The sequence below is a fragment of the Mauremys mutica genome, chromosome 12 (genome assembly GCF_020497125.1).
Source record: "Mauremys mutica isolate MM-2020 ecotype Southern chromosome 12, ASM2049712v1, whole genome shotgun sequence".
Classification (NCBI taxonomy): domain Eukaryota; kingdom Metazoa; phylum Chordata; order Testudines; family Geoemydidae; genus Mauremys; species Mauremys mutica.
Window position 1 is genome coordinate 46,459,482 of NC_059083.1, and position 22,997 is coordinate 46,482,478.

General features: G+C 48.5%; 1 protein-coding gene across 1 annotated transcript in view; it reads left to right on the forward strand.

The window, feature by feature from the left end:
• The window catches only part of LOC123345777 (zinc finger protein RFP-like), a 31,156-nt gene extending 9,735 nt beyond the window's left edge, over positions 1–21,421 (forward strand). The window contains exons 3-7 of the mRNA XM_044982827.1: positions 17,370–17,600; positions 17,927–17,949; positions 19,042–19,157; positions 19,772–19,801; positions 20,662–21,421. Coding sequence (XP_044838762.1) covers positions 17,370–17,600; positions 17,927–17,949; positions 19,042–19,157; positions 19,772–19,801; positions 20,662–20,834 — 573 coding nt within the window. The 3' untranslated portion in view covers positions 20,835–21,421. The remainder of the gene's footprint in view (positions 1–17,369; positions 17,601–17,926; positions 17,950–19,041; positions 19,158–19,771; positions 19,802–20,661) is intronic.
• Positions 21,422–22,997: the final 1,576 nt, after the last annotated feature.

The following is a 22,997-nucleotide window of genomic DNA, read 5'->3' on the forward strand; positions in this document are numbered from 1 at the left end:
ACCAGCCCACCGCTGCCACGACAAACCATCACGGATATTAATATCTCTGAAGGTTTCACGGATGTTACGAACGTGGGGAAAATGGGGGGGGGGTGAGGGAGATGCGAGAAGGCGGTGTGAGCCACGCTAAATAACATGACCCTGCCCAATCAGGGGAGAGAAAGTAATAAGCTTTGGGCCCGCACACCCAGTATGTTCCATACATTGCGTTTCGGGTATTCCATTTCTCAAAGTAGGAGGTAACCCACCACCCGTTGGACCACTGTTCCCCTGGTAACGCAGAGGGGTCGTTGTGCGAACTGCAGAGGCACAATTTGGTAGTGGTGTTTTCAAAGTGCAGTGTAGTACTGCTTGAGCAGTTGTAGAAGGCAATCGTATATCCCTTAACAATTAGTTGGACACCCTCGTGATCTGAGCAGGGCTTCTTAAAAGCTGACTCTGAAGGCTTGCCCACCCATGAAAAAGTTGGATCGGGGTGAGGGATCCACATATGGGATAAGTGGGATGCGCAAGGCTTGAAGCCAAGATTTTTACTAAAGGCGGTGCCATTAAAATACATGTTGCATTTACTTGTTCCCACAAAAGTTGACCCCTTTTCTTTAACAAAACACAGTGATCCTGTCTGATTGGTTACCCTGAGATATCTGTTAATTGGCACTCCTGTTTTGTCCCATGTAAGATTGTGTTGGACTGGATCTTTTACTCTAGCCGGTGACATCCAAGTCATATTAGCAGTGGTCAGGGGAATGGGTGTGAAGGGAAGTCCCTGTTCTGCATTTACTGGAAATTGAGTACATACCCAGCAATTACTTCTATTTCCTAAAATACGAGTTTTAACCTCGTGGGAATATCTAATAAAAGCATTATCTTCATAAGCAGAAAATAAACTAAAAAGGCGTAATAAAAAACATACAGTTGTCAGAATAAAAGGTCCTCTCATTTTTTCCGAGTCAATTTAAGTCTGATGTCTGAAAGAGGTAAGCTGGTCCACTGGTCAGAGGCAGTGTCTTCAGTGGTGGCAAGAGCTGTTGGTCCGTCACTGTGGTCCACTACGGCTGGCTTGACGTGGGAGTAGTGGATCCAGGATTTGCGTCCTTCCAGGAACACTGCAGTCTGGGTTGTTAAAAGAACCTGGTGGGGTCCAGTACACCTCGTCTGGAGGGTGTCGCCACGAACTAACTTTTTGGCCCAGATGAAGTCCCCTGGTTGGAACGGGTGGATCTGTTCTTCTAGTGGCACGGTCTGGGAAAACTGCGAGGCTTTCCAAAGGGTACGGAGGCGAGCCTGTAGGGAGAGAAACTGGCACGCAGTCATATGATCCCCTCCCAATAGTGAAACATCAGCACGTGGTAGCGCCCCGCCTTTGAAAGGGGGGTGTCCATAGAGCAGTTCAAAGGGGGATAATCCCAATACGCGGGTTGGGCGAGTACGAAGGTGAAACAGGACCAAGGGAAGTACCTGAGGCCACTTTAACCCTGTTTCCTGACAGTATTTAGCCAATGTGAGCTTAAACTCCCTATTCATACGCTCAACTTTCCCGCTAGACTGGGGGTGGTAGGGTGTATGAAAGGAGTGTGAAATGCCCAGTCCTTGTTCTAAACGGCCAAGGACATTACCAGTAAAGTGGGGTCCGCGATCTGAGTCAAGCACGAGAGGGATGCCAAAACGGGGTACAATGTCTCTAAGGAGAATCTTTGCCACTGTGGCAGCAGTACAATTAGCAGTAGGAAAAGCTTCGACCCATGAAGTCAGAGGGCAAACCAAAACAAGGAGGTGCTTTTTCCCAAAAGCCTTTGGCATATCTGCAAAGTCAATTTGAAGATGTTGAAATGGAGCAGCAGGCGGAGGTCTTCCACCCTTAATTTTGCTAAGGGGCGGAGCAGGTCCATTACGTTGACATGTGCTGCATGCTTTCACTATTGACAGGCAGTAGGGTTGAATGCCTGGAGCATACCAAAAGCGAGCGATGGTGTCCACAAGGGCGTGTGTGCCGTAGTGACCCCCCTTATCATGGTGCCAGCGAACTGCCACGGGGTATGTGGAGCGAGGGAGGCAGGCTCGGCCATCCAGCATAAGCCAGGTCCCTTTGACCAGAGTGGCTCCGAGGCTCTCCCATGACTGTAGTTCAGCAGCGGGTACTGGTACAGGGTGCGGCGGAGTAAAGGAGGAGGTTACAATAGCCAACGTGGGCATGGCTAAGGGTAAGACGGCAGCCGTTTTGGCGGAGGCGTCAGCCAGGGCATTCCCACGGGTGACGGGGCTATCATCTTTAGTATGGGCCCGGCAGTGAACTACAGCCAGGACTGAGGGTTCTTGGAGGGCGTCCAAAAGCTTGTGGATGAGGGGGAGGAGCTGAATGGGTTTACCGGCAGCTGTCTGGAAACCTCGAAACTTCCAGAGGTGGATGTGACAATGCACAACTCCAAAAGCATACTTGCTATCAGTAAAAATGGTAACGGTCTTACCAGCAGCCAACTGGCAAGCTCGGGCCAGGGCATAGAGTTCGGCGGCTTGGGATCCCCAGTTGCCTGGCAGTGAGGCGGCCTCTTGAATGTCCCATTCAGAGGTGACTGCATAACCGGTGAAACGCTTGCCATCAACATAGAAGGAGCTCCCATCCGAGAAGAGGATGCAATCGGGGTTGTCCAGTGGCACGTCAAACAGGTTGTTCCTTATCTGTAAGATGCTATGAACTACTTCCACACAGTCGTGCTGATCCTGGAGGACTGGCAGGTCAGGAAGCAAGGTAGCTGGATTAAGGGGCCCACACCGTTCAAAAATTAGGTTAGTGTCTTCTAGGAGTTCGGCCTCTAGCTGCTGCTGACGATGGGCCGAAAAGACTTGGGTCGTGCCCTTACGCAGAAGGGCTGACAAGGCATGAGAGGTCCAGACCGTGGTAAAATGACCCAGGGTCAGGCTCTTTGCCTTTGTGATCAGCAGGGCAGCTGCTGCCAGAGTCCGGGTGCAGGATGGGGTTCCCTGAGCGACAGGGTCGATCTGCTGGGAGTAAAAAGCAAGCGGGAAATGGTGGGGCCCGCTCAGCTGGGTAAGGACGCCACTAGCAATTCCGCCCCTCTCGTGGACAAAAAGGTGAAAGGGTTTGCTGTAATTGGGGGGGGCGGAGAGACATGGAGGAGGCCACACTGTCCCTGAGTAACTGAAAGGCTTGGATCGTGTCTGGGGACCACTGCAAAGGGTCAGGAGCAAGGTTAGCAGTGAGTCGGTGGAGCGGTTTGCTTAACTCCCCGCAGGACGGCAACCAGGGGCGACAGAAGCCAATTAATCCTAAGAAACCTCGAAGTTGTTTCTTGGTGTTTGGCAGAGGGCAGTTTTGGATAGTCTTTATGCGGACCGGGTCCATTTGTCTCCCCTCTGGGGTTAACAGGAAGCCCAGATATCGGACCTTCTGTGAGACCCACTGAATCTTGTTAGGGTCTACCTTGTGGCCTCTGGTGTGTAGGTATAATAAAAGTGCCTTACCATCGATGCGGAGGGCAGCTTCTTCGCGGTTACCTAATAGGATGTCATCTACGTATAGGACTAACGTGGATCCCTGCGGACTGGTGAAGCCTTCCAAGTCGTGGCGGAGGCATTGGCTGAAAATCGTGGGGCTGTCTCTGTAGCCTTGAGGAAGTCGTTGCCAGACATAACTTTGTCCCTCCCAGGTGAAACCAAAGAGATACTGAGAGTCTGGGTGCACGGGAATGCTAAAAAAGGCTGATTTTAAGTCAATAACAGTGAACCACTCAGCATCCCAGGGGATTTGGCTGATGATAGTAGCTGGATCAGGAACTACTGCATGAAGAGGGACCACATACTGATTAACAACCCGTAGATCCTGTACAAAGCGCCAACGAATAGGTTCTCCGTCCTTTTTAGGATGCTTTTTGACAGGCAGTATAGGGGTGTTACAGGGAGTGCGCTGAGGGCGGACTAACTTTTGTGCAATGAATCCCTCGATAATGGGGCGGATGCCCTCCCGGGCTTCCAGCGACAGGGGGTATTGGGGGACTGACGGGGGGGCTAAGGAGGGCTTCACTTGAATCCTTACTGGCTCTGCCGAAAGGAGCAGGCCAACATCAGTGTCAGAAATTCCCCAGAGGGTTAAAGGCAAGTCAGTGAGGTCAGGGGAGAGAGAGGGGGGGTTTCCCAATTACCCTGAGTTGGGGCCGAATCTCCTAACACTGTCATCAATAATCCTACCCCTTCAGGAGTTCAGGTTAAAGTAGCCTCAAGCTTACAGAGTAAATCCTGGCCCATCAAAGGGATTGGACAAGCTGGGGAAAAAAGAAAACGGTGAGAAAAACATTTATCAGCATAAATAACATTTAGAAGTAAAGTGAGTCCCAGAGACTGTGGGTTGCCCTCCACCCCAGTTGCAGTTTTAACCTCAGAGGATAGCCAGGGAGAGGGGGCATGATTTAAAAGAGAGAAAGTAGCTCCAGTATCAATGAGGAAAGAGACAGGCAGTCCTTGGACTGAAAGGGTTAGACGAGGCTCTTTGCTGGGAGGGGAGAAAGTGAGGAAGGAGCCGGCTAAAGACATTAAGGAAATAAGACCATCACATTGTTTGCCTTCGCCCCCGGGGTACCGTCATTGAGGAGGCTGAGTTTGCTGCAGCTGCTGCTGTTGCCCATAGTTGATCCAGGCCTGAGGAACGGGCTGGGCTGGTGGTGCAGGGGTGTATTTGTCCCTGGTGTAAGTATCTGCGGATGCGACCGGACCCTCTGGGCGTCCCCAGGGGCATTCACGTTTAAAGTGACTGGGCTGTCCGCACTGAAAACAATTTCCTGGTGGCTGGGGTTGCCAGGACCCTCTTCCCCGAGCACCCTGAAATCCCCTGCCACGGCCACGGCCTCTGCCTCGAATACCGCCGCGAAAAGCTAAAGCCATCAACTTATATTCTTCCTTTTTCTCTTTCTTTTTACTACTTTCCCTTTCTTTCTCCCATGCAAAATCAGCTACGTCCAACACTGAAGTGACTGACTCACCTCCCCAACCAGGGCGAAACTTTAAGAAATAATCCCTTACAGGGGGTACTGACTGATTCACAAAAAACGAAATAAGAGTAGGGTGGTCTGCTTCTCTCTCAGGATCCATCTGAGTGAACATTCGGGCCCCCTCCAATAGCCTCGACCAGAACTTTCTGGGTGGCTCTTCAGATTCCTGCCGAATCTGCATGAACTTAGCCTGATTAGGCGAGCGGCGAGCCATTTCTTTGAGTCTCTCTAACAATCGCTCTCGATCTGTTTGCAGTTGAGTCAGCCTTTGCTGACTCCAGTCTAGGGGATTCCAGCCAGCGGCTTGATCCCGCCTATCCATCCAAGTGGTATTAACCGCATCGCTATCCCCCCATGTCCTTTCTGCCATCCACAATCTACTACGTTCCTCTCCGGTCAAAACTCTACTCAACAACTGATCTACATCCGTATAAGTAGGATTATGACTTGAAAACAATCTTTCTAAAAGTTCTGTGATCTTTCGGGGATTTTCCCCAAAGGACCCTGACAACCATCCCCACTCTTTCAAGTCCCATTCTAGCCATCCTTTATATTCCACAATATTAGTATGTTGTAACTGGGCATTATTGTCCACAAAAGGTTGGTCGTGCACCTGTAAAGGCATTTCTCTACTTACACCTTCATTACTCATAAAAGGTTTGGCGGAGGCAGCCTCTGGGCTATCCTCAGGGGAGGGATATGCATCCTGCTGCATTTGCTTGATCTTTTGCCTAGTAATTACTCCTCCCGAGGTGTGCCCCTCCATTTCCTCCTTATCCCTCTGCAGAGATTCCAATCTGGAGTCCTGCAGATTCCCCTCTGTGCTCTGGAGAGAGTCCCCCTGTGGAGGAATAGGGGCAGGTGCAGTGGGGACCAACTGACGAGTTAAAACACGCCGTGGTTTACACCCTTCATCGAAATAACATGGAGGGGGTTCACTCTCGGGAGAATACCTGACTGCCATAATTTTTAAAGATTTCCACAGCTCTGCTGCTGTGTCCCAACAAAACCAGTAACATAACTGTCCCGGATGGTCTTTTTCGATCTGGCTCCTTACTCCTCTTAAGGCAGCCTGTTCGAAAGAGCCATACGAAGGCCACCTCATCTCCGGGTCGGCCAATACCGCGGTATACCCAGTCCAATTCCTTACACACAGTGTGTACAACTTCCTCCTAGACATTCCTGTCTGTACTGGGAGTTTCCCTTCGTTCCATAACTTATTTACAATCCCCAGCAGACTCTCAAGAGGCACGCTAGTCCCTTGACCCATGGTGTCTGACAGGAGCCCTCCAACTGGTGTTTATCCTGCTGTCCAGTACACGACCCCTCAATATTGAATTGGCTGGGAGAAATCTCCCGTGGCGCCTGCCAATTCATATATGAGTGGTCTGACCACTGGACAGAGGCACCGCACCAGAAGAAAATCCCGGACGAGCCCCCAAATTGTTAGGTAAAAAGCAAGTCCTTACTCACCTCTCCAGCACCCGAGTTCGTGCGGAGTTGGTATGGGGCTCACAATCTGTCAGAGACCAGACACCAATTCGTTGATCAACGGGCTCACACTATCCTTAGCTTAAAAGGCTTCGGAGTAAGTGTGGCAAGTTTATTAGGGGTGAGCATCAATATTTATACACAGAAGTAAACAAAGTGATTAACAGATCATAATGGTCATGCATAATCAATCAAGATTCTACAGGATAAAACAGGTTAAAATGTAAATTTAAAAAGACAAAAGGGGAGATGGCTACTTAAGGGGAGGGGGGGTGTCATGAGTAGTTCGCAGGTCAGAGCTTTGATTAAAAGTTTCAGACAGAGACATCAAGTCTGGGTTAAGTTTAAGATCATCAAAAGTTCAGACTCAACAGCACCACGTCCCAGCAGCCAGTGTGTGTGTGTGTGTGGGGGGGCTAGATGGCTCCGTGTGCTGCCTTCGCCTGCGGGCACTGCCACCCGCAGCTCCCATTGGCCAGGAACAGGGAACTGCGGCCAATAGGAGCTTCGGGGAGGTACCTGCAGGCGAGGGCAGCGTGCGGAGCCCTCTGCCCCGCCCCATCCAGGGGCCACAGGGATGTGGTGCCAGCCGCTTCCTGCCCTGGCCCCGGTGCGCGCCACTGCCACCCCGGAGCTGCTCCAAGTAAGTGGCATCGGGCCAGAGCCCAAACCCCAAAACCCTCCTGCACCTCAAACCCCAACCCTCAGCCCCGAGCCACACCCCTCTTGCACCCCAATCCCTTGCTGCATCTCTTGTTAGGGGGCTTATTCCTTCACCCTCTCACTTCCCTGGTCCTTCTCGCATGAACAGAGAGCAACAATACCCAAAGTCCAAAGGCACAAACAATTCAATGTTTATTGGGGTTAACTTCCAGCAAGCATGATTTCAGTTTCCTTCCTTAGTGTCCCCCTTTCCAGCTCTGACACCAAAGGGCCTTGTCTGTGTCCCTGTTTCTGTTCCCATCCCCTGTTCCCATTTCCCCTCTTAGTAAAACATGATCCCAATTTCCTCATCCCCAGTCCCTGTTCTTATTTCCCCCCCCTCTTCCTGATTGACTGCAGACTATATAGTAAAACCTGAGATTTGCTTAGCTATTCCTTAACCAATCATTTTACTGAAATTTAACTAACCAATCCTAACATATTGTAACATGGTTATTTAACCAATTATATTCCACCACCTTCATTGGTTTACACCCAACAAAATTAATTATACAGCAGACAGAAACAATCACAGAACCAGACAGAGACCATGCAAATAAACGTACAAAACAATACAGAAGTGAGGATTTTACAACTACATCTATACAGACATAAGGGTTTTCCAGCTGTGTCTATTGATAAGTGAGTTCTTGCCAGACAGGATGCTATTAAACTAAGTTTCCTTTTACATCTTCTAGGCTCTACCCTTTCTCTGGAGGTGATAGGAATACAATCCTGCCCTGATATTCCTAACAGCCCAATAGCACCTTATTTCAATGTGACTAGTTTGGAATGTGAGGATGTCACCACACACTTCCCAGCTTATGGCTGCCTAACTACATCTTAGCTGAAGGCCTTAGCCTGTCACAGTAAGAGAAGGCCATTACACAGACAGTGATTTTGATTCTTTCTTTTATACCCCTATAACTAGCTAAGTGATAAGAATACACCTAAATTCTTAAAGTACAGGCCTTTGCAGACAGGCCTCAATATCTATATCCTAACACTCCACCCCTTTTTTTCTTTTGGGATCCTCCTGCCCACGTATCCCTGGAAAAGCACAGGACATATGGTGACACATTTCCTGATAGGTCCAGGCATCAAGATGGAAGGTGTCGATATTCCATTTTTCCCACTGCCCCTTGTGTAGTATAGTGCCCTGCACCTTCTCTCGTATGGGCATACCACACCTATTCCAATTAGTGTCCCAGACTTCCCATTATATTGGGCCCGAGAAGGTTGGGTCCAGGTTGTCTTGCACACTGCGGGTTGAGGAGGGCTTACTACATTACTTATAGGTTATCTGCATATGCAGCGTAACACAAGTACTGTTAACAATATACAATGGACAGCAACACTGAGTCCTGACCACTGCAGTATGGTCCAACGTCCGAGCCACGACCTAAACACTCCCTCTCCTCCTTCGACAGGGTTAAGATCTTAATGTGTCCAGTTGCTGGCAGCTGCAACAAGCTGCCCTTGCAAGTTTTACATGCTTTTGTCCATAGTATAAGTACATTGAATGTCCACAGAGAAATGGGTTATTGTCCAAACCAACTTAACCATTGGTATGGAATCAGGCCGTATGCCCTGGTTAGATTATTCACAGCAATAAGATTTACAGATCCATTTGTGCACCAAAGTCCAGATAGCAGCATGCAGAGGTGTGTAGTTTGGTTGGGGGCTGGTGTAATTGTGCCCCCAGGAATATGTACATTTTCAGCAAAACACCTCATACACAGTACACCCAATTGTCCACCCCTTGCCATAGGCCATTTATTCTGCTCCTGCATAGTCACAGGAGAGGGGCACAGCCAAACATTTTCTTTGATTTACACCATTTTACACACCCCTCCACTGATTCCCAGTGAGCTCCTCCCCTTCTCATTATTCCCATAGGGCTTGTAGGGCCCACCTTAGTTGCCGTTTTATTTCCAGGCACCATAGTAGCCATTACACAGGTGCTGGCCTTCTAGCTGAGCATTTTGCATTCCCATACACATCTCCCCCTCCCCACAGGTCAGCCTTTTGAACCCATGTCATGCCAGCAACAAGACAAACATTACAGACAAACAACACAAAACATAGATTTATGGTATTCTGGGTTATTTTTTTGCTGGCGCCAGCATGCTTGTAGAGTGTCTGAAAAACAAAAGAAACAATTTCCATTCCCCTGGTGGGGACAGATTATTGCTTAATAATAATACCAATTCCTTTTACAAATTTCCTTGCTAATTGCAGGAAAAACAGAAGAATTACCTCCAGGCTGTCTTTATTTTGTTCTATAGTCAGGCTAGTGAATTACCCCACTCACTGGTCATTTATGAGGTGGTGTGCCTCAGTTTCCCCTCTTGTACAACAGACCAGGTTTGCAATAGTTTCTTTGCTGTACCAAGATTTACGTTTATTTTCAGGTAATAGCTGAGAGACAGCTTCAGATTTCTACTCTGCGCGTGCATGTGCGTGCGCGCACACACACACATTCCCCCCCCCCCCTTAGGATTAACCTGTCCCCCTTATTTTCAGGCTTGACTTGTTTGTTTTTTTTCACCTCCCTTTTCTGGAGGGCCATAATTTGAGTCTTCTAGTAGCTTGTTTGCTGACCAGATGTATTCATTATTCTCAGGTTCTTTGTGCTGCAAAGGGCAGTTTCCTCCTTCCCCCATCAGCTAGGTAATTTGCATCCACACAGAGGCTTTCTTGGCTTGCCTCTGGATTCAGAGCTATTAGCAGCTCAGAGACTGTTTTAAAAGGGACACATTCTACTTCCACCAGAGTTCTGATTACTTTTCACTTTCATCTCCTGGTCCAAAACACACAGATCTGAAAAAGAAAGCACAATCTACTATGGCTCCTTTTGGAGCCCTAGCAGGATTTTAATTAAGTACCATGTTTTGTTTGCATTTCTTTTACCCCTTGTCCAATATACACTGCACATGTCCTGGGAAATAGTTTAACCTCCATTATATCAGCCATATTAATTTTACACAAGGTGTGACTGCCTCCCCCATGTCCAGAGTTTTCATGCACCCCCAAAGTGACAGTCCCATGTCCCAGAGCCACCCCAAGGCTCAATGTTCCCGTCATTGTTCCCCTTTTCCTTTTCTGTGCACACACACAAAATTCTATTTTGTCTAACATCCCTTGCACTGTGATTACTCTTTTTACACAACTGTACCCCGATTACACTCCCATCTTGTACAACCAGAGACAGCCAGGGACAGTCAAGTTAAGTTCCAATAGAAACCCCTGACATTCCTTTAGTGATTTTTATTACATTACCCAGTAGTCAAATAATTTTGATCAGATTAATCCTCCACCTGCTGCCTGCAGCAGTCTCCTATAGACCATTTCTGGTGGAAAAGGGCCCATTTTCCCTCAAAATAGCTGTAAAGGCTTCTGGGGACAGAAGCATAGTGGTGGTGGTAGCCACTCTACCTGACCCCCTGTATAATTTAATTACCAAGCTTCCATCCAATGTGACTGCACAGAGTTGCACATACAGTTACATTTATATAACTGGGTTTTATTATGAAACCAAAAACTTTCTTTTTGTAACACCACAACTGTTACCTTTAACATCTTCACAACTGTTACCTGTACCATTTTCACAACTCCCAAATGTTTACTTTCCTCCAAACCCTGTATTATTAATTTTTGCAAAAAGGTATTTGTAACTTTTAACTTACTTTTTTTAAATTACTTGCTCCTACATTTAGTTCTTTAAAGTAGTTCACTTTGTTTCTAACAGCTTAGCCACTAAGTACAATTATTGCCACACAGCTGCCTTAACCTGTGCTGTCTTTACCCTGAGACTGTTTAAAAAGGCAGTAAAACATTTGTCTCCATGGTTGCCCATGGATCTTTCCTCCAAAAATTCCAGTGGAATACAGCAGACCTGTCATACTTTGTCCAAAACAAAACAAAAACAAACAAACGAAACCCAAAAACATTTCACATAAGTATCCAAAGTACCCTTCATTAAAACTTCAGAAAAACAAAACTGTGGAAAGGCAGGGGGAGAGAAGGGGGAAGAGGTGGAAAGATACCAATTAAGCCTGTAGGTCAGTTTAAAGTACAGGCTACCAGCAGCAAATTAAGGGTACGTCTACACTACGGGACTATTCCGAATTTGCATAAACCGGTTTTGTAAAACAGATTTTATAAAATCGAGTGCGCGCGGCCACACTAAACACATTAATTCGGTGGTGTGTGTCCGCGGTCCGAGGCTAGCGTCGGCTTCTGGAGCGTTGCACTGTGGGTAGCTATTCCCTAGCTATCCCATAGTTCCCGCAGCCTCCCCGCCCCTTGGAACTTCCGGGTTGAGATCCCAGTGCCTGATGGGGCAAAAATCATTGTCGCGGGTGGTTCTGGGTAAATGTCGTTAGTAACTCCTTCCTCTGGGAAAGCAACGGCAGACAAGCATTTCACGCCTTTTTCCCCTGGATTGCCCTGGCAGATGCCATAGCATGGCAATCATGGAGCTTGTTTTGCCTTTTGTGACTCTCACCGTATGTGTACTAGATGCCGCTCAGAGAGGCGATTCAGCAGTGCTACACAGAAGCATGCTTTTGCTTTTGCATGACAGCAGAGATGGTTACCAGTCATACTGCACCATCCAAACCCTTCCATAAATTGGAACTGAGGATGATTATGGCTACCAGTCCTTTTGTACCATTTGCTGCTGTCATAAGTGCCCCTGGCTGCTCTTAGCCAGGGGCGCAAAAGCCAAAATTGGGAATGACTCCCTGAGTCAATCCCTCCTTTTTGGTATCTAAAAATAGAATCAGTCCTGCCTAGAATATAGGTAAGTGTACTAGATAACCACTGTATCATAGAACCAGAGAGCACAGCTGCTCTGTGTCAGATCCTGCAGAAACTATGATCTGTATGCTATTCACAGGGGGTGCTCCTGTAACAACCCCACCTGTTGATTCCGTTCTTCCCCCAGCCTTTCTGGGCTACCGTAGCATTGTCCCCCCACTTGTGTGATGAAGTAATAAAGAATGCAGGAATAAAAAGACATGGTGACTTGTTAGTGAGAAATGAGTGGAAGGCAGCCTCCAGCTGCTATGATAGTCCAGACAGGACATTAAGCAGTGTGTAGGAGAGAAGCCCAGCATCCCTCTGCTAGTCCAGGGGCAACTGAATCTGTTCTTTACACATGAAGGGTGGGGGCTGATGGAGCTCAGCCCCCTGTTGCTATGATGACGATGGTTACCAGCCATACTGCACCATCCACCAGAAAAAATTAGGGCCAGGCGCCCTTGATCGACCTGACGGATGCTAGTCAGCATGGTTACTGCCCCATGTGCCAATAGGCTGATGACGAGGACGGTTACCAGTCCTTTTGTACCATCAGCCACCCATGGCAGGGGGGAGTGAGGATGTTGGTGTTGACGGCTGCAGCATCGTGTCTATCTGCAGCATTCAGTAAAGATAGGGTGACATGTAAAAGAGTCAGAGGATGTTTTTCCCTTTCACTTCTGGGGGTGGGGGGGGGTGAGTAGATTGCCAAGCTATGCCCTGACCCACCGCGGACACTGTGTTTGACCCTAGAAGCATTTGGAGCTCAGCCAAGAATGCAAATACTTTTCGGAGGCTGCAGGAACTGTGGGATAGCTTCAGTCCTCCAGTCCATGAGCGTCCATTTGATTCTTTGGCTTTCCGTTACGCTTGTCACGCTGCAGTGCGCTGAGTCCCTGCTATGGCGTCTGTCTGGAGATTTTTAAAAAAGGATTCTGAATTTCATCTTCTGTAACGGAGCGCTGATAGAACGGATTTGCCTGCCCTTACAGCGATCACATCCGCATGGTCCGTGCTGGAGCTCTTTCTTTATTTTGATTTCGGACTGCATTGCCACCCGTGCTGATCGGAGCTCCACGCTGGGCAAACAGGAAATATTCAAAAGTTCGCGGGGCTTTTCCTGTCTATCTGACCACTGCATCCGAGTTCAGATTGCGGTCCAGAGCGGTCACTGCTGCACTGTGGGATAGCTCCCGGAGGCCAATACCGTCGATCAGCGTCCACACTAACCCTAATCCGATATGTTAATACCGATACTAGCGTTACTCCTCTCGTTAGGGAGGAGTACAGAAACCGGTTTAAAGAGCCATTAAAATCGATATATGGTGCCTCCTAGTGTGGACGGTTGTGACGTTAAATCGGTTTTACGCTCCTAAAACCGGTTTAAACGCCTAGTGTAGACCAGGCTTAAGTAAACTGAGGGAAAGAAGGAGGAAAGGAAGAAAAGGATATAGATAGCTCTGAACCAAGAGTAGGCTCCCTGGGTTGAAACAGCTGGGAACCCTCACCCCCAGGTTCTCATCCTGGCTCTGGGAGAAGAGTGGGGGTTGTTACTTGCTCCTGCAAACCCTGCCATTTTCCACCTTAAAACCTTTTCTTTTTTTCCTTCACTTGCCCAGGACCAGGTCCCAGCTCCTGTCTCTAGGAGTGGTCTGTTAACTTTGCTTCTGACTCTAAACCCTGTTGTGCCAAATCACCTTTAACCACTAATTTACAACACTTCAGCAGCCCCTGCTGAAACAGCACCAAACTTGAAAGATTACTGGCAGCTTCCCATAATGCTGCCCTACTTCAAACCTCTCACAAGTGGACTGAACTGCCTCCTTTCCCTGGAAGGCATCCAGTCCCCATGGGCAGGGATCTTCTTCCATTACCCATATACCAAAGGAGGGTGGGCTCCTCAGCCACCCCTCATCCCTCTGGGTCCCCTAACATTTCCTCCATTTCCTTTTTAATCTCATCCCAGGCTGACCCCTGCACCTGGTATGGGCTCTGGTTCTTCCTTATCCATTTATCCAAAAAATCCTTTACCCTGGCTTGCCAGAACTCATAACTACCATCACGAGAGTTCGCCATACCCCCTCCAAGCAGCTGCACGGACTGTTGGGGAGGGGGACTTACAGGCTGCCACTCACCTATCCAACGCGATGCATCCGAGTCACCGGCACCAAGATGTTAGGGGGCTTATCCCTTCACCCTTCTCACATGAACAGAGAGCAACAATACCCAAAGTCCAAAGGCGCAAACAATTCGATGTTTATTAGGGTGAACTTCCAGCAAGTATGATTCCAGTTTCCTTTCTTGGTGTCCCCCTTCCCAGCTCTGACACCACAGAGCCTTGCCTGTGTCCCTGTTTCAGTTCCCATCCCCATTTCCCCCCTTAGTAAAACATGATCCCAATTTCCTCATCCCCAGTCCCTGTTCCCATTTCCCCCCCCCCGCTTCCTGATTGACTGCAGACTATATAGTAAAACCTGAGTTTTACTTAGCTATACCTTAACCAATCATTTTACTGAAATTTAACTAACCAATCCTAACGTGTTGTAACATGGTTATTTAACCAGTTATATTCCACCACCTTCATTGGTTTACACCCAGCAAAATTAATTATACGGCAGACAGAAACAATTACAGAACCAGATAGAGACCATGCAAATAAACATACAAAACAATACAGAAGTGAGGATTTCTCAACTACATCTATACAAACATAAGGGTTTTCTAGCTGTGTTCTTACCAGACAGGATGCTATTAAACTATAAGGCTGTGGCTACACTTAGCACTTCAAAGCGCTGCCGCGGTAGCGCTGCCGTGGCAGTGCTTTGAAGCGCTAAGTGTAGTCAAAGCACCAGCGCTGGGAGAAAGCTCTCCCAGCGCTGTCCGTACTCCACCTCCCTGTGGGGAATAACGTACAGCGCTGGGAGCCACGCTCCCAGCGCTGGGGCTTTGACCACTCTGGCGCTTTGCAGCGACGCAATTTGCAGCGCTGGAGAGGGTGTGTTTTCACACCCTGCTGCAGCGCTGCAAATTTGTAAGTGTAGCCAAGCCCTAAGTTTCCTTTTACATCTTCTAGGCTCTACCCTTTCTCTGGAGGTGATAGGAATATCAGGACAGGATTGTATTCCTAACAGCCCAATAGCACCTTATTTCAATGTGACTAGTTTGGAATGTGAGGATGTGACCATACACTTCCCAGCTTATGGCTGCCTAACTACGTCTTAGCTGAAGGCCTTAGCCTGTCACAGTAAGAGAAGGCCATTCCACAGACAGGGATTTTGATTCTTTCTTTTATACCTCTATAACTAGCTAAGTGATAAGAATACACCTAAATTCTTAAAGTACAGGCCTTTGCAGACAGGCCTGAATATCTATATCCTAACACCCCTCTTGCACCCCAACCCCCTGCTCTGAGCCCCCTTCCACACACTGCACCCCTCCTTCACCCCAGCCCACTGCCCTGAGCCCCCTTGTACACCCTGCACCCCTCCTGAGCGCCAACCCCTTGCTCTGAGCCCCTTCCTGCACACTGAACCCCCTCCCACACCCCCTCCTGCACCTCAACCCCCTGACCCAGCCCTACATTCATGGCCCTGCATGCAATTTCCCCACTCAGATGTGGCCCTTGGCGCCAAAAAGTTTGCGCTATAAGGTGCGCTATAAGGTGCAGCTGAAGCTGTGTCGGTCCCAGGATATTGGAGAGACAAGGGGGAGAGGTGAGATATTTGACTGCACCAATTTCTGTTGGTGAGAGGGACAAGCTTGCACGCTGCCCAGAGCTCTTCTTCAAGTCTGGGCTGGAGAGCTCTGGGTGGCTGGAAAGATTCTCTCTCTCTCTCTCTCTCCAACAGAAGTTGCTCCAATCAAAGATATCACCTCAGCCCCTTGTCTCTCTCTCTGTTATAGGTGAGCACTAGAGAGTCAACAGCTGAGTGATAGCCAAGCTCTCATGCTAAGCGCTGATGGTTTCACAGGGCTGTAAAACCCACCTGCATCCTCACCTTGTCTTGGGAAATCACTGTGCCCCATCCAGGCCTGAGACAGGGTTATTGGACCGAATCAGGAGTCATATGGCCAATGGGATGCAGAGGTGAAGAGCTCAGGAAAAGAACCTGACATTCAATTTGTCTCCCATTCTCATAACTTTTCTGTGCCTGCCTATGGCTCAGATCATAGCACCGATCAGCCCCAAACTGAGCTGGGTCTAATTGGATTGGGCCACACCAGGGAAGCAGCATCTTAGAAGTTATTAAAGGGTCTTTCAGTCTCTGTAAATATGCATACATCTCGGATATGCACGTGGGAAAGTGATGTGAGCATGCTCCAGGAGACAGTTGCATCTCAAGCCAGTGCGCATAGCGGTAGCAGGCAGCTGTGCAAAAGAGGGCAGAGTTAAGGTTGGGTGGCAGTGTGTTGTGGGAGGCATGAACTTAACTCTGCATTCCCTTGATTTCAGAGCTGTGTTTGTCTTCGCTTCATTCTTGATTTCATGGTATAAGTTTATGTTCTGGGGCTGCACTAGCAGGGCCGGCTCCAGACCCCAGCACGCCAAGCGCATGCGTGGGGAGGCATTTTGGCGGCAGGCGGCTCCGGCGGACCTTCCGCAGTCATGCCTGCGGGAGGTCCACCAGAGCCGCGGGACAGCGGACCTCCCGCAGGCATGATTGCAGAGGGTTCGCTGGTCCTGCGGCTCGGGTGGACCTCCCGCAGGCATGCCTGCGGAAGCTCCACCGGAGCCGCGGGACCAGCGGACCCTCCGCAGGCACGTCTGCAAGAGGTCCCCCGGAGCCACGGGACTGGCGACCGGGAGCGCGCCCCCTGGGGCGTGCTGCCCTGCTGGGGGCGGCCGGATTCCTAGAGCCGCCCCTGTGCACTAGAGATCCTGAGCTCTGCACTAACACAGTTAGCTTTTAGGCACTGAATTCTTATGTCTCTTCAGAGGTGGGACTGGGCATCCTTCTGGGGCATGTGAATATCAGGAAGTTCCTCAGTGAAACTTGGGAGTTTTGGTTTGTTTTCTTATTTTAATTTGTCTTTTCTTTACCCCGTTCAGTCTCTCTCAGGAGTCTCTGCTCATGTACTTTGGAGTCCTGCCCTTTCTACTGCTGGAAGGACTGAGATTGTCAGAGATCACTGATCACAACAGAAACAAACCATGTCAGATGGGAAGGGAATTTAGGGCAAGTTGGGACTTTCTAGGAAAATATTCTCTCTGGTCAAATGGGGAAAGTTTCTGTCTGTTTTTGAGGTGCTGAATACTTAGAGGTTGCAATGAAATTCCCCCTCCTGCTGACGCAGGGCTGTGTGAAATTTCCCCTGCCTGTCCATGTGTCCATGATGTGCCCTTTCCCTGTTTGTCCCTCTTCTTTACAGGGAAAGACAGAAGCTGAGAGAGAGAAAATTGTGTCTCAGTTTAAGCAGCTGCACCAGTTTCTGGAGGAAGAAGAGCGACTCCTGCTGGCCCAGCTGGGAGAGCTGGAGAAGGAGATTGTGAAGCTGCAGGGTGAAAATATCACCAAAGTCTCCGCGGAGATTTCCCGTCTCAGCGAGCTGATCAGTGAGATGGAGGGGAAGTGCCAGCAGCCAGCGAGTGAATTCCTGCAGGTGAGACCTCAGAGCCTTGGAGATATTTGGGAAATGGATGAACGGGGAGACCCATGTGGCTTGGAGTGCAGGATCCTAACGCTACAATGAAATTCACTGTTTCTAGTTTTTACATAGGAATCCTCTCTCTCGCTCTCGCTTAATGTTACCTTATTTTATTGTTAGGAACTGTACAGTTAAAGTTGTGAAATCTCTGGTTTATGATCACTTCCACTTGCTTCTGTTTTATTATTCTCTTTTCTATTATTAATAATTTGATTAGGGGTTTGAACAGCTTCTATATCACTTGTAACTGAGTTCTTTTTCCTCTGTCTCCCCCACTCTAGGACGTCAGAAGCACCTTGAGTAGGTACGTGGCTCCGTCTCACTCTCAGGGAGACGTCACTATGCAGGGGAGGGGCTTGAACCCCATTTGAGGCCCACATCTCTTCAGGGTACCACGGCCAACTGTGTGGGGCAGGGTTACCCCTCAGATCCAAATCTCCCCTCTGCTGACTTTACTCCTGGGATTGCAGCAGAGTTCTGTGGCATCTTATAGACCAGGGGTCGGCAACCTTTCAGAAGTGCTGTGCTGAGTCTTCATTTATTCACTCTGATTTAAGGTTTCGCGTGCCAGTAATATATTTTAACCTTTTTAGAAGGTCTCTTTCTATAAGTCTATAATATATAACTAAACTATTGTTGTATGTAAAGTAAATAAGGTTTTTAAAATGTTTAAGAAGCTTCATTTAAAATTAAATTAAAATGCAGAGCCCCCCGGACCAGTGACCAGGACCCGGACAGTGTGAGTGCCACTGAAAATCAGCTCGCGTGCCGCCTTCAGCACACGTGCCATAGGTTGCCTACCCCTGTTATAGACTAACAGACATATTGGAGTATGAGCTTTCGTGGGTGAATACCCACTTCATCGGATGCATGTAGTGGAAATTTTCAGAAACTCCTGGGATTGATGCTTTTTATTCAAGATGCTGAAATGATGAAGCATGAGGGCAAGTTAACAGGTCCATTAAATCTCTTATGTCCCGGGGAACGGCAATATGGACGCTTCCAGAGCAGCAGTAGTCAAATATGTCCAGCTTGTGTCTGTTTGGCGCCCTGTGTGAGGTGATTTGGCGTTAGTGGTCTCCATTCATTTCTGACTGGGCAGGTGTGCACATCACAAAGCGTAGCGGAGTCAATGCAGCTTGTTGGCCCATCTGCCTCCTCCACTTCCCCTCGATGTCGTCTCTCGCCAGGTCATGCTGGAAACAAACTGGGCTGCTGCGGGTGAAGCTTGTGCTGCCCTTGCCTGAGTGGTACCTGCTCTGAGGCCGGGATACATAGAACAATCCAACCTCCAGGCCCCGCAGTCCAGCAGCTTTCACTGGCATGAAATTAATCTGAAAAGAGGATAAACTCATGATTTACAATCAATCAATTAGAGAATTCTGTTTCTCTCCAGGTGCGAACAGGGGAAGTTCCAGCAGCCGGTGGAGATTTCTCCTGATCTGGCAAAGCGACTTGGTGATTTTACCCAGAAAAACATTGTATTAAAGGAGACTCTGAAGAAATTCCAAGGTACTGAGCAGGGATTGAAAAAGGAAAATGGAGTCTGATCCCTGTGAATGTTGGAGGAAACGGCCCTGTCCAATTAGCTGCGAATGTAAAACCCAATATAAGAACATGGAAGAAATATAGACAAAGTCTTGAATTAACTAAGCAATTTTTTTCAAGACACAAGATATTTATGGAGAAACAAGCATAGTCTGAATGTGATTCATTGTCACCTTGTTTGCCCTAATTCTTGAGGACTGCAAAGACCTTGGTTGAGATAAATTCTGTGCTAATGCAATGGGCTCCATCTTCTCTTCCTGAGTCTGTTTCATTCTGGTCTGACCTGTCAAGGACTTTTCTCTTGTAGAAAGGCAAGGAACACTAAATGCCACTTACGCCATGTTTATAACCATGTTATTTGTGCAGAAAGGGGTCCATACGCCTGATACTGGCCCATCTCCATATTGGCACATTTTCCACTATGTGTCTCTCTGTATTTCTCTCTCTGGGTCTCCCTTCCTTTTTACCTCTGTTCATGGCCCAGAACTAAAGCACAGTTGTTCCAATTAATTGTAAAAATCCTGCATGAAACCTAATTTTGATACCATGCAATCTCTTTCTCTCCCTCTCCTCCGTAGACGCTCTGATGTTTGAACTGCAGACAGCAAGTAAGTGGACCTCTGGCAAAAGGGGGTAGTGGAATGGGTGGGGTTTTAGATGGATTGAGAGAAAAGGACAGTTTGTGTTTGTGGCGCGGGATTCATTTGAGGAAGAAGCTTCCGAGATCGAACAAAACAGAGGCCCCTCATCTATAGAGAGTGAGCATTGCAGGGGAGGGGGCTGGAGCACTCCAATCTATTATTAACTCCTTAATTGCTGTGCAGTGCACTGCTTGAGTGAGGGCTCTGATCCCCTCTGTTATGCTGAGAGGGTCGGTGCCTGGTCTGACTCTCCCTCGGTGTCCCCGTAGGACATCACCCCCTTCTCTGTCTCTCCCTGTAGGTTCCACCTCTCCCTTCCCCCTGGGCTCTAGTGTTGCCAACGTGGTTCCTCCATCCTCTCTATCTTTGGGAGGTCTCCCCGGTGCTGCCTCCTTCTCGTCTATTCCCTATGGGCTGGGGGCCCCCCTCTTTCTGCCCAGGGCTGCTACCTCCTCCCCCCACCCCACCTGGACTAGGGTGTGTGCTCCTCTCTCTGCTCCCTCCTTGATTCCCGCTGACTGCGGTTGTCTCCCCAACAGCTGAGGATGATGCCCCTTCGGTCCCACCCCAGGCTCAGCTGCCTGCCCTGCCCTGTCCCTGCTGCTGGGAGTGGGTCAGCCCCAGAAGGGGGAGCAGGGAGATGCAGCCAAAACTGTAGCAATTATGGCACCTCTAGGGCCTGGGAGGAAGGAGCCCTTGTGAAATCCTGGCTCAGCCCCAGCACGGAGGCAGCTCCCTGAGACCCAGCCAGAACAAGGCTGCTGGGGAATGTGAGAAATGGTCCCACTCTGCCCTTAACGCTCTGATTCTCTCTCTTCCCCACCCAGTGAATGTGACTCTGGATCCAGCCACAGCTCCTCCCTGGTCCTATCTGTCTGAGGTTCAGAAAAGTTTGAGATGGCGAGGCAGACGGGAGCTAGGGCCGTCAGGCATCCGGGTCATACGCAGCATGCACAGCGGTGTAAGGCCCCCCAATATTTGGGGCACCCCTGGGTCTTAGTGTCCACCTTCCGCGTCTTCCTATCCCTGTTCTGACCCTTCCTGCAGGCTCCCACCACAGCTGACTGCTGCAGCCTGGCCAGTCTTCCTCTGGGGATGATCTAGTATCTTAGGCTTTGTCTACACTGCCAATTGAAGGGCAAAAATTTTGTCGTTCATAGGTGCTTAAAGAAGCCTCCCCTTCCCTAGCCCCAGAGAAAAAGTTTTGCCTTGGCAAGTGGCAGTGTAAATGGCTCCTTGTCGGCAGGCGCGCTCTCCTGTCCACAACAAGAACCCCACTCGTAGCAGGTGGAAGTATTTTGTCCGCAAGAGTGCTGACAAACAGGGTTTACACTCCCCAGCTTTTAGCAACAGGACCATGTCAACATGGCCGTGTTCCAAAAGCTGTGTAGTATAGAAAAAGGCTTAAAAATGAAAAGGCCTCCAGCCTGCCAGACCAATTATCACAACATTGAAACTGTTAAAGAGCCATTCAAGTGGTCATGAAGCCATTTAACAGGCATTTGCCAACCCCCTGGTATGTACTGTTAGTTTCTGAATTTACTGACAAAAACAGTTGTGCATGATTGTATCGCTTCTCGGCCTTTTGGCTAGAGGTGAAAACATTATCTCAGTTTACTCAGAACATGTCAGTCTACAGGACCTTAGTTTAAATTTTGCTTTAAAAATATTTCATTAGTGAGTTAGTGAAGATTATAAAATCACATCTCTAAAAAATCCTTGAATAGATTTTTAGATGCACAATCATATTTAGCCTCAAATGCTTGGATCTTCAGACATATCGTTTTTAAATAAATCATTCAAGACCACCCTTATCTAAAATACACATTTTAATTTTAATTACTATACTACAGAAAACTTGCTTCCAAAGTCTTCCTGGCCTTTCTGTCCATTCCTTTCCCCCTTCACCTGGCTGTTGAAGAAAGCCCTTAAAGGGACAACACCCCTTTCCTTCCAGATAGCAGGACAAATAAGTTTCCCTTTCTTTACTTCTGACTATTTGATGAACTAGTTTTAAGAGAACCCTCCAGCAAAATCAGTACCTTAGTAAGATACAAAATCCTTTTGTTATGCCTAAAATCTTTGGAAACATATTTTTTAAAGTTGGTGAAATGTCATAAACATATATATTGTTATGGAGATCACACAAAGTAAATTACTGTTCCCTTTTTCTAAAAGCAATGAACATTGTTATGAACACATTAAACCTCTGTGACTGATTAATTTAAAATAATGTCTTTGTTTCAGTGTGATAAATATGTAGTAATCTGGAATGATTACTTTATGAAGGCTTAAGAGTACATTTAAAATATAAAATCAGCTTAGAAATACTGATTAAGAAAATGTAAAACAGAGAAGAGCTGCATCATGTATTCCATCATATTTAATGTTGTATTCAGCAGGACAGATGACTCGCCCTTACCATAGGTGCCAGCCGGGGGTACTCGTGCCTGCCCGCCCCCAATCCAGCCCTGCCCCACCCCCATTCCAACCCCTTCCCCGAAGTCCCCGCCCCAACTCCACCCCCTCCCTGCCCCTATTGGACCCCTCCCCAAATCTCAGCCCTAGCCCCACCTCTTCCCCGAGAGCACCACGTTCCCCCTCCCTCCCAGCGCTTGCTGCACGAAACAGCTGGGGGGTAAAAGCGGGCACGTGGCGCGCTCACGGAAGAGGCAGAGTGGAGGTGGAGGAGAGCTGAGGCAGAGGGGTGGGTCGAGGAGCTGCCAGTGGGTGCAGAGCACCCATCAATTTTTCCCCATGGGTGCTCCAGCCCTGGAGTTTTTGCAAATAAATCTCTGACAAACTTCAGGGCATATCAAAAAACCGGTGACTGACATTTTTTATTCCCAAGTTTAGTGCTTTTAATTAGGTACCTTCTGCATGTCCAGTCTTCACCATGTGGCATGCAGTGGCAAACATGCTCCATTTTCTTTAGAAAGAAATTGCAGAAGAGTGATTTTTTCAAATGTCGTTTGCATCATTTGGGTTCATGGATGGTGCAGGAGGGAAGAGAGGAAGGAGACAGTGGGGAGAGGGTGGGGCCTGGGTGGAGTGGGGCGGGGCTTGGAGTGGAGTATGGGCGGGGCCACAGGCAGAAGAGGTGGGCTGGGGAGCTGACCTCCCCAAGCAGCAGCTTCACCCACTGCCCATGACAACAGGTAAG